The sequence below is a fragment of the Mus caroli genome, chromosome 5, assembly GCF_900094665.2.
Source record: "Mus caroli chromosome 5, CAROLI_EIJ_v1.1, whole genome shotgun sequence".
Classification (NCBI taxonomy): domain Eukaryota; kingdom Metazoa; phylum Chordata; class Mammalia; order Rodentia; family Muridae; genus Mus; species Mus caroli.
In genome coordinates, this window is record NC_034574.1 from 115,457,260 (window position 1) to 115,469,046 (window position 11,787).

The following is an 11,787-nucleotide window of genomic DNA, read 5'->3' on the forward strand; positions in this document are numbered from 1 at the left end:
TTTGTTTTGTTTTGCTTCTTTACTGATATCTGGCTTGTAGCTGTAAGCATAATTTGTAATTGTGATCATGTATACAGACTTTTTTGTTGTTGTTTTGGTTTTTCTAGACAGGGTTTCTCTGTGTAGCCCTGGCTGTCCTGGAACTCACTCTGTAGACCAGGCTGGCCTCGAACTCAGAGATCCACCTGCCTCTGCCTCCCAAGTACTGGGATTAAAGGCATGCACCACCAATGCCCGGCTGTATAAAATCTCTTTTAAGTGATAGCCACAGCTGGAGCCTGGGTCCTTTGAAGAGAGACTCTGGTGTGGGTTTTCACTTGATGATCAATGGATTCCTGATAAGGAGACTTGGTGAACACAAGTCTCTTTCCAGAGGTTGGGGGTTAGGTAGCTGTAGGTCTTAGAGGTGGCATCAAAGGTGGCCTTGGCAAAGTTGCCCAGGGTGGCAGTGCAGCCTCTGGCTGAAGTGTAGCAGTCATCTACACCGGCCAACATCAGCTTCTTGGGCACAGGAGCAGAGACCATGCCAGTGCCTCTGGGGGCAGGAATGAGGCACACTAGCACAGAGCCACAGTACCTGACACACATGTTTGGAAGTCATAGAACAATTAGCAAGAGCAGTGTAGGTCTTAGGAAGTATCAGGCTTGCCTGCCAGCACCTTGGACAGCTTTTTTGGTTTTTGTTTGCTTGTTTGTTTTTTAGAGATTTATTATTCTCCGTAAGTACACTGTAGCTGTCTAGACACTCCAGAAGAGCGAGTCAGATCTCCTTACGATGGTTGTGATGGTCATGTGGTTGCTGCGAATTGAACTCAGGACCTTCGAAGAACAGTCGGTGCTCTTAACCTGCTGCGCCATCTCACCAGCCCTTGTTTGTTTGTTTTTAAAGACAGTTTGTCAGCCAGGTTTCAGAAGTTCTCTACACAGTCTGGTGTTAAGCCTTCTTCAGAGGCTTCTCTCAGAGAACTTGTGGGTTTTTTTTTTCCCAGATGCCACAGCTTCTACAGCAAGCGCTACTCTCGGGCCCTGTACTTAGGTGCCAAGGCCATCCAGCTGAACAGCAACAGCGTCCAGGCTCTGTTACTCAAGGGGGCGGCACTTAGGAACATGGGGAGGGTCCAGGAAGCCATCATACACTTTCGGGAGGCCATCAGGCTTGCGCCTTGTCGCTTGGACTGTTACGAAGGTAAGCCGGGGACCTGCCGATGGCGGTGTCAGCCTGACAGCTGCGCCCAGGTGGCAGTGGTGTTGGTCAGAGCTTGCTGGCACTGTGCTGTGTTAGAGGCAGGGCAGCTGGGGAAAGCAGCAGCTGTGACATGGAACTCTGAGTTTCTCCAGCCTGGACAGCTGAGCTGCTTTTTAAAACAGTTTTTATTGTTAATATTTCTTTTGAGGCTGGATGTCACTGCAGCCCAGCAGAGCTGTGCCAGGTTTAGCAACATTTGGTGACTGAGTCACTGACACTAAAATAGCTCTTACAAGATTCTGTTCCTCTAAAACATTTTTATAGGAATTTAAAAATAAGCTCAGTAGTCTGTCTTCTAACAGGAAGATGAGTTCAAATTTGAAGAGAAAAATTAGAAGTCGAGAAAAAGAAAAATCTGCTTTTATAGCTAGCGGGCCTTGCTGGGTCGTTCTTCACAGCTCGTTAGAACACTAGAGTGAAGGAAGGCGCTGGGGGGGGGGGCGCAGCCTAGGGCAGAGCTCGGGAGGGGCTGGTGGGCCGTCCTGCCTGGCATCTCTGCTCTCTGTGTTTCAGGTCTCATAGAGTGTTACTTAGCTTCTAACAGCATCCGAGAAGCAATGGTGATGGCCAACAATGTTTACAAAACTCTGGGTGCGAACGCTCAGACGCTTACGCTGTTAGCCACCGTGTGTCTGGAAGATCCAGTGACCCAGGAGAAAGCCAAAACTCTGTTAGATAAAGCCCTGGCGCAGAGGCCGGACTACGTCAAGGCCGTGGTGAAGAAAGCGGAGCTGCTCAGTGAGTGCTACACTTGCATGTTCTCGGTTGTCCTTCCCCCTCAGCATCCTCCTCTCCTTGAGGCTTACAGATGAGCCAGCAGCTCTGAGCGTGCTAAAGTGCTTTACACAGCCAGATGTGCCTTCGACCTGCTTGGGTTGGTTTAAATCAGCTAACATCACTTGGTAGTTGTTGAGTTCATCTCGGGTTTATTTTTGAACTAGTTTAGTCTGATGCAGAAGCCTTCAGTCAGTTTGAATAGTTCTGAGCTATGTGAATTCTCTTAGTTTTGTTCTTCTTGCTTCTGGCATATTCCTAAGTTTATGATGCTATGAAGAGGGTATTCTGGCTCAGGATTCTACTGTGGGGCCACTGGCTTCATCTAGTGCAGGCCTTCTTGCTAGCATCCGGAGTCCAGAGGCAGCCCAGGCTATCACATGAGTTGGGGGCGTTTGTTCTGACCCCAGTAATCTCCTGTGCTTTCACTGGTTTGGGAATAAAATTGAATTCGTTTTGTTTTTTTTTTTTTTTTTTTTTCTATTTTTGTTACGTTTAAGAGTATATATATGCTGGGCAATGGTGGTGCACACATTCAATCCCAGCCTTTGGGAGGCAGGTAGATCTGTGAATTTGAGGCCAACCTTGTCTACAGAGTGAGTTCCAGGTCAGCCTGTCTGCAAAAGAAAAAAAATTTTTTTTGAAGTTTCAGGGAATAGGTTTAGTGGTTTGAGTAACGATGCCACTAAGACTGACAAGGTCAGTCCTCAGACCTACACGGTAAGATAGGCAACTCCCACAGATTGTCCTCTGACCATCACCCATGTGCTGTGTGTGGCATGCTTGCTCCCTCCATATAAGTTAATGTAACACATGTTTTTTAAAGATGCAATACTCATGTCAATTTCCCAATGAAATAGAGACCGCACGCACATGCCTCTTGTAAACCCTGTAGCGCCACTTCAAGGATATCTCTGAGAAAGTTGTCATATCATAGTGGGTGCGACTGTACTACTGAGCAGTGACGATTGTCTTTCTCTAGGCAGGGAACAGAAATATGAAGATGGAATTGCTCTGCTGAGAAATGCGCTGGCCAACCAGAGCGACTGTGTCCTGCATCGGATCCTGGGGGACTTCCTAGTAGCTGTGAACGAGTACCAGGAAGCAATGGACCAGTACAGTATAGCACTGAGGTAGGTGCTCAGCCTCCATGGGAGGGAAAGAGAGGAGGCAGGGCCTGTGTGGCAGGTCTGCAAACACGTGTGCCCACAGTTGAAGGCAGGATGAGAAAAGGAACAAGAGAAGGTGTTTGGGAATTCATGACTCCTGACATATTTTCCTAAAGCACATTAGCAGAGTTATCATTCTTCCCCAGCCCACATGCGAGCAGCACCCAGGCTGACTGTACAGCTCTCCTGGGCTTGCCCACACCCCATGGCTTCAGAGGGTTATGCCTAGTGGAGATTTTACAGTCTGCTTTTTAAAATCTCTTGCTGAGTATGTTCCTGTGCTTCTGTCTACTATAGTAATTAAAAACGTAAACTCTGGAGTTTGAATACAGCTTTCACCTGTCACCTTGGTCAAGATACTAACCAGTTTCCTTGTCTATACCTTCTTCATTGGACATTAATTAAGGGTATCAAGATTCAGAATGAGCCGGGCGTGGTGGCGCACGCCTTTAATCCCAGCACTTGGGAGGCAGAGGCAGGCGGATTTCTGAGTTCGAGGCCAGCCTGGTCTACAGAGTGAGTTCCAGGACAGCCAGGGCTACACAGAGATTTCTGTCTCCAAAAACCAAAAAACAAAAAGACTGAGAAGGTAATGGTGCTTGCCACATAACCCTGGAGACCCGAGTTGGATCCCCAGAGCCCATGGGAAGGTTGCAGGAGAGAACTGACCCCTCTGACCTCGCACGCATGCCATGACTTACACAACACACAGACAAACGTGTGTGCGCATACAAGCACTAATAGCAATACAGTTAAGTTATAATGTTAATTTTTAAAGAATTGTTTATTTTTTCATATATGAATATACTTTAGCTGTCTTCAGACACACCAGAAGAGGGCATCAGATCCCATAGAGATGGTTGTGAGCCACCATGTGGTTGCTGTGAATTGAACTCGAGCTCTGGGAGAGCAGTCAGCACCCTTAACCGCTGAGCCATGTCTCCAGCCCAATAAATGTAATTTTTAAGAGAATAAATGGTTGGATGGGGATTCACAGTACGCAGTAGAAAGCTTAGCGAGGGACCGGTCTGTAGTAAGCAGTAAATAAAGGGATTTCTACGGCTTAGTTCAGAAGTGATTCTCTGAGACTTGCGAGTGTGTCTTAGGCAAGGAGCTGTCCTCATCAGGTGTCACATGCGTCTGTTCTCTTGTCCAGGAGATAGTTGAGGCAGTGCTTTTGAGCACTCAGTGACACTCAGTACTCAGAACCTCCAAGCAGTCTGCAGGGCCGGGCTACAGCGTGGAAGCCTCTGTGTAGGCAGAGTTTGGTGGAGGTTTTGGGTAAAGAAGAGATGTCACAGACTCCACTGTGTCTGTGCATAGGAACAGGATCCAGCATGGCCTGGCACGAGAAACCAGGCAGCAAGTTTCCTTAGGGACGCTTGCTGACCCCTGACTGCCTGGGCAGAGGGAGAGGCTGTGATACCTGGAAGTTGCCTCAGTGGCGCAGAGCTCCTGCCTGGAATGGGCGAGGCCTAAGCATTAGTTTCCAGGACTTCGTTTTTCCTTTTAAAGATTTCTTAGGAGCCAAATCAGTGAGGATTCTGGGACGCTGGGCTTTGTGGGGTTGCTATTAATGAGAATGCTTTGGTCCTGGCTCTATCCTCAGGACTTAAAATCTGTCCTGTGTACCTGTTTACGGGATTGATGGCTGTAGTTACCCACAGTTCATGGTATAATGTGAAACAGTGTCACACCCGGAAGAACAGCTTGCCTGAGGCAGGTTGCATGTATTCATCCCGTACCTGAGGCTGGCCTCGGTGTTCTGACCCTGTTTCCCTCCTGGATGTGTTGGGCTGTGAGCACCAGGCCTCCTGTTAGTCCTTCTACTCTTTCCTGACTGGCCACTGCATCCAGCAGGGTGCTAGTGAAGTTAGAATCTTTAATTGCCATTTTAAAATGAATTGCTTATTAAAATACATTTTATATGGAGATGAGTGTTTTGCCTGCATGTATGTCTGTGAAACGTGTGTGCCTGGTGCCCAGAGAGGCCAGAGGAGGGCATCAGATACTTGGGAACTGGAGTCACAGGCAGTCATGAGTCACCATATGGGTGCTGGAAACTGAACCCAGCAACAAATGCTCTTAATCACTGAACCACCTCTCCGGCCCCTTCGTGTTAAACCTTCTAAAACTTAGAACGTCTCTGATGGACTCCCTGGATCCAGCCATGGACGCCACAGTTTGCAGCATCTCTGACGTAGTCATCTCACTGCTGAGCCAGCGTAGTGACAGTCCCAAGAAACAGGGCAGGCTCAGCCTCTCCTCTGTTTTGTTGTTCCTTAGTTTGGACCCCAATGACCAGAAGTCTCTCGAGGGGATGCAGAAGATGGAGAAGGAGGAGAGTCCCACGGATGCCACTCAGGAGGAAGATGTGGACGACATGGAGGGGAGTGGGGAAGAAGGGGACCTGGAGGGCAGCGACAGTGAGGCAGCCCAGTGGGCTGATCAGGAGCAGTGGTTCGGCATGCAGTGAGGGCGCAGTGGCAGCGCCTGGTGTTCCGAGAGTGACAGATGCTGTCAGAAGTGTGCTCACAGCAGGGCTCCCTGCCTGTTTCCAGGTAGTAGTCAGGACTGGTGTCTACCTGTCTGCTTAACGAGTTCTAAGCTGCAGACTCACCATTATGGATGGTTCTGACGTACCCAGTGGACGATGCTTTTTTCTCTTTATGACGGGTACACAGAACTGAGCCATCCTCTTAAGGGCATATGCACCTGGGTGGTCCTGCCAGAGGGAATCTGGTTCCTGGGAGTCAGGGTCCTCCCTGCTACACTCCCTATAGTCATGGTTCCGGATGCGGGTACCGTGCTTCATGGACTGCAGAGCAGCACTTGGCCTCAGTGGGCAGATATGAGGAGCAGATGATGGCCACACACAGGACAGGCTCACCTAATAAACTGTTCAGTGTGGTGGCACATGACAGCCTTTGAGACTCTTCCTTTTATCGCCTTGTCAGAGGCAGCCATGTGGGCCTAGACAGTTTGATATAAATATACTCTCTTCTTCCATGTGCTGGGTGGCGGAGCCCCGAGCGTGTCACATGAACCAGCCTGGCTATTCACTGAGATGCCTTCAGCATCTGCCTGCATTATCCCATAGCTCCTGGGAACAGGTCGACTCTCCCTCCGTCCTGCATCTGCAGGTGTGATGCCTTTCAAGATGCAGATCAAGGTGCTAGGAATGTGAGAGATTGATTCATTGTGGATAATCAGTAGTCGATTTCAGAACACTGTCAGCGCAGTGAGAAGTGGGACAGGGTGCTCTGTCTGGTGGACACGCGTTCCAGAAGCCTGCACTCGGGAGGCAGAGGCATGACAGTTGAGATGTGCTGGGCTGTATAGCAAGACTTGTCCTAAGATACATGATAAATGGACCAGGTCTCCGCAAAGAGTACCAGTGTGAGCTTCAGCCTCTGCATACTAGCTGTCCCGAGCCATCTCTGAGGCTCCCTAGGCAGCATGTGGGTGGGGCTTTTCCTGGCTTGGCCCCACCAGCAGCCCCACTGTGTGTGGCACGCAGGCAGGTTCGTGAGGCTTGGCTCATTTATTTATCATATGTTTTTCTTGCTGTGTAGACCAGCAGTTCTGAAGAGCTCTATCCTGATCCATAGGCAGATGGGCCCAGCATGGGTTTCCTCCAACAAGGCTACACCTACTCAGTCCTTCCAAATAGTGCCATTCCCCGGGAACTAAAGCATTAAAATACACGAGCCAGGGCCAGGCGTGGTGCCGCACGCCTTTAATCCCAGCACTTGGGAGGTAGAGGCAGGCGGGTTTCTGAGTTCAAGGCCAGCCCGGTCTACAGAGTGAGTTCCAGGACAGCCAGGGCTACACAGAAAAACCCTGTCTCGGAAGAAGGCCCCCCCCCCCCCACGAGCCTGGGGGTCCATTCTTAGTAAAACCCTAACAGATACCATTGGTGTGATGCCTGAAGCTAATCTTCACTGGTGGGATCTGCAGCCCCGCCCTTCCCACGGGCTTCTCCCCACTGCTCAGTCCCGGCTGGTACGTGTGGTCCATCCGCAGGACTCGTGGTAGCCACAGCTGTTTCTGAGCCTGCCTTGGGAACCAGAACCAGCTTCAGTTTCTGCCCTGTCTAGCTGCCCGCCCTCGCACTTAGACCCTGGTTCTCAGCACCACAGACTTTGAGGTCTGGGACCCTGGACTGCGGAATGAGCATTTTCGCTTTGCCCAAATTCCTGTTGTTGGCAAGCTGACTGGACTTGAGCCTGACCCCAGAGAGGCCCTGGAGCGCCACTCTCTAGACCTTTGTGAGTGGACAAAATGGGCCTTAACTGGCCTCGCCTGTGGTCTCTGGGTTTTACAGTTTAAACCCAGCTCACCTGGGGCCGTCTCGGGCCGGTACTGTCACACTGTTAAGCTGCCAGCATAAATCCAGCACAGTCACTACAAACTGCCGAGACCAGTTTTCAGGGGCCACATCATTTGCTGATGACAGGCACAGGCCAGACTGGACATAGACCTCACCGTGGTCTCAAGGGAAGCGGCTGAGGTAAACATCTTGTTCAGATTTGCCATCCCACCCAGGCACCTCCTTCCCCAGCGGCAGAGAGTGAGGCGTCAGCTGCCACCACTTTCTTGGGGAGGTAGAGGGGCACAAAGGGCTGGCTTTTGCCATCAAGCTCTCTCCATGCCTGAATCAACAGTAGATGCGCCCACTGTGCTTCGGGGCCAGGGCATGGGGTTTGCCTAGACTCTTAAATGTTCGTCATTGGCAGGACAGAGAGTTTATTTACAAACCACTCAGCACCTACAAGTCCAAGAAGAATCCAGAACTTTACAGATTGCCTCCCATATAGCCATCAGTAGGAAACGGTGGTTGCTAAGTAACAGTATCAGTAGGATGGAAAAGGCGTGGCCGTGTGGAAAAGTCTGGTGGACCCAAAATATCAACACTCTGATGGACCCCCCCCCCATTCCAATTTTGGGGTAGATACCCAAAGGAATAAAAGCTCAGACAGGGACTGGACACCTGTGTTCACCGTTGACAAGAGGTAGGAACAACCCAGGCTTCCAGTTAAGAGTGTGTACATGGGATGGTCGGGCCACAGAACTGGAACCACTTTGAGTGCACTTTGAGAGTGTTACACTAGAGGAGAGCACCCAGTCACAGGACGGGTGATACATTGGTTCTGCTCATCCCAGGCACCTGGGAGTCACAGTCCTCTCACGGGGCCAGGAAGAGCTGCAGCTGGGAACGCTTCAGTACTGTGGGCAGCTGTTACACATCGAGGCCTAGGCCTAGGAAAGTGCTGTGAAAAGCAGTGAAAAGTTCTTGGATATTTTTACCCTTAAATGTATAGAGATAACTTGTGATTCCCCCAGCTAAACCATTAACACAGTCTGAAATGAACCATCTGTGCCTAGCACACAGAATGGAATGAAAATCCAGGCTCTGCTGGACCTGGGTCTCTTGGGCTGCTCTGTCCCCTGGCTACATTTGTTAGGTGGTGTGCAGAGCCCCTTGGGCTGTTGCTGGATGCTTGTCTGCAGCCTAGTCTGTGATGTCACTTGCCCCAGGACAGGAGGCAGCCACATTCTTGTGGGCTGGTATATGCCATGAGGTCATCGTGGATGTTGGCAGTCACTCTCAGGTGACAGACTAGAACCCTTGCTGTCCCAGGACACTCCAACCTGCCTTGGCTTAGGGTTTACCAGGCATTTAATGTGTGGGCCTCTGGGATGGCACCAGCTCACCCCTGAGGTCACATGCTGTGGCTCCTCCAAGCCAAGACACCTCTCACCCTCAAGGCCCTGGCTTTGTCTTCTGAACAGTTGTCATGCTCGGCCTGGCTGCACTCAGGCTGCCAGCCAGTCTGGACAGGGTGGTGGCGTCTTGAGACCGGTTCTCCCACAGCTTAGATCTTTAGAGCCTGTCTTTATAAACAGCCCTCTGGCGGCTTCTCTAAGCTCCCAGCTTTCCCTTCTTTGGGTAAATCCCTAGCAGCCTGTTGCCGAGTGTGGAGTGATCCTTCTTGGAACTTTCCAGCGGGCTGGCCAGATGTCCGCTCTATAAGAATATGGTAGCCCAGGCTGGACCAGTCCCCTTTGTGTCCTATTCCAGTTGTCCCATCTCCCTATATGTACTCATTCTTTTTTTTTTTTTTTTCGATTTATTTATTACATATAAGTACATTGTAGCTGTCTTCAGACAATCCAGAAGAGGGCGGTCAGATCTCGTTACAGATGGTTGTGAGCCACCATGTGGTTGCTGGGATTTGAACTCTGGACCTTCGGAAGAGCAGTCGGGTGCTCTTACCCACTGAGCCATCTCTCCAGCCCCACGTACTTGTTCTTAAGCTTTAGGTTGGGGTTATGAGTGAGGACCCTGTTTGAAGTGGCAGCCATTCCTCACTGGTGCTGGGAGCTGGTGGTGACTGTCTTCTCAGGCCTGAGGTCGCAGGAAGATACTTCTTTTTTTTTTTTTTTTTTAAAATTTTTTTTTTTTTTTTTTTTTTTTAAAGATTTATTTATTTATTATATGTAAGTACACTGTAGCTGTCTTCAGACACTCCAGAAGAGGGCGCCAGATCTCGTTACGGATGGTTGTGAGCCACCATGTGGTTGCTGGGATTTGAACTCTGGACCTTTGGAAGAGCAGTCGGGTGCTCTTACCCACTGAGCCATCTCACCAGCCCAGGAAGATACTTCTTTGTGCCCAGCTCTGCCTTGGAAGAATTCATTCCCCTAAGGTGGTGCTAAAGTCAGACCACCTTGCCTAAAGGCTGAGGGGTGACTCCTGGATATGTTTCTGTGGAGGAGGGTATGTGAGGCTCCTCCGTCCTTTCTGGTCTCTGCCAGGGCCTTCCGTTTTCCATGCCTATGACCCTCTGTTCTGACTGTCAGCACATCCCTGGGGACCTAGGCTAGAGCATGTGGCTGGTCCTTTGGGCTTGAGCCTCCCATGGACACGATTGACCTCTATCTGTAGGCCAGGCCTGCTTTGGGGAAGGCTCAGATCTCCTTGCTGCTACCTTTAGCCAGACTCAAGGCCTGCAGAACCTGAGTTTTACAACAACTCATACCAACCCCTCAGCACAAAGGGCTGCCTCTGTGAGCTCGCAGACAGCAGGGTTTTGCCTCAGGACTTGAGTGGGAACCAGAGAGAGCAAGGATGGGCATTACCCCTCGTGCCATTAGAGGGCAGATTGGGCCTGCTACCTCCAAGCTCAAAGCCATGGAGGACCCTCCCAGTGAGTTCAGGGCTACCACTTCCCAGGGTTGCACAGTGGTTTCTTTCTCTCAATTTATTTTTGGAGCTAAGATCTCATATGTAGACTATGTAGACCAGGCTGGCCTCAAACTCACAGAGATCTACCTGCCTCTGCCTCCCAAGGGTTGGGACTAAAGGTTCCACCACCATCCAGACAGTGCTTATTCTTTAAATAAAGCTGTAGTTAGTAGGTGAGAGGCCTGGAATTCTCAGCATTTGGGAGGTAGAAATAGGGTTTTAGAAATAGAAGTTCAGGGTCATCCTCAGCTACATGGCAAATTTGAGGTCAGCCTGGGATGCACACTTGGGTATCTTATGTCTGTGACTCTGGGAGCAGCCGTATTCAGATTCTCAGCTGTGTCGTTTTATTTATTTATTTATTTGAGACAGGGTCTTCCTACATAGCCTTGGCTGTCCTGGAACCAGGCTGCCCTCAGCGCCAGAGATCCTCCTGTTTGTTTGTTTGTTTGTTTGTTTATTTATTTGAGACAGGGTCTTCCTACATATCCCTGGCTGTCCTGGAACTTGCCACATAGATCACCAGGCTGCCCTCAGAGCCAGAGATCTTCCTGTCTCTGTCCCCCGGAGGCTGGGATTAAAAGCTTGTGCCACTGTAACTGGCCACCAACCCTCATTTTAAACTCTGGCATCTGTACATAGAAAAGGAGGATTAAAGTCAAGCCATACAGGGTTATAGATCAAGCATTTGGGGACATTTCCACCTTCATGTTTTATAATTGCTACTAATTTTCAGGGTCAGTCGTTCTCCACAATGGTGGGGCTCCAAGCAAGCGCTGATGCTCTCTATTCCCGTCCAGAGCACAGGTGCTCATTGAGGAGCCAATGCTGGGGTGGGGGTGGGGCTTTTCATAGAAACAGTGAGCAGAGGGACGTGTTGGTCCTAGAGGGACATCACAGAGTTCAGTGAACACATCACATGGAAACCTCTGGCTCAGGTCCTCCTAGGTCTACCCTGCTGCTGCATCCATGGCCACTGCTGCTTCTGTTCTCTCAGTGGCTCCTCTGGGACAGCAACACAGATGTCCAAGCTGGAAATGAACTGTTGTCTCCTTGTCCTGGATGACAGAGGTCTCAGGTCACCTCAAGTCCACCTATTGTCCCAACTGAGCTATTATGGTCTGTCTGAAATACCTTGTCACCTCAGTTCTTTAATTTTGTGCAGTCTTTCCAGGTTGCTGAAAGTCCCCTCTGGTGGCTTCACTGTCATTCCTGAAAAGGATTCCTCACACACACCCCCGCCCCCCCCTCAGCTGTGAAAGCTTTTCTGTGTTCTGCAGTTTACCGTATCTCTGCACTGTGTTGTTTGGAATCCTGTATGGAAGTTATTCTTCCAGTTACAGGTC

General features: G+C 50.1%; 1 protein-coding gene across 1 annotated transcript in view; it reads left to right on the forward strand.

The window, feature by feature from the left end:
* Anapc7 (anaphase promoting complex subunit 7) overlaps window positions 1-6,110 on the forward strand; it is a 21,961-nt gene extending 15,851 nt beyond the window's left edge. Inside the window, exons 8-11 of the mRNA XM_021162055.2 lie at window positions 990-1,186; window positions 1,760-1,984; window positions 3,003-3,153; window positions 5,476-6,110. Coding sequence (XP_021017714.1) covers window positions 990-1,186; window positions 1,760-1,984; window positions 3,003-3,153; window positions 5,476-5,665 — 763 coding nt within the window. The 3' untranslated portion in view covers window positions 5,666-6,110. The remainder of the gene's footprint in view (window positions 1-989; window positions 1,187-1,759; window positions 1,985-3,002; window positions 3,154-5,475) is intronic.
* The last annotated feature ends 5,677 nt before the right edge of the window (window positions 6,111-11,787 follow it).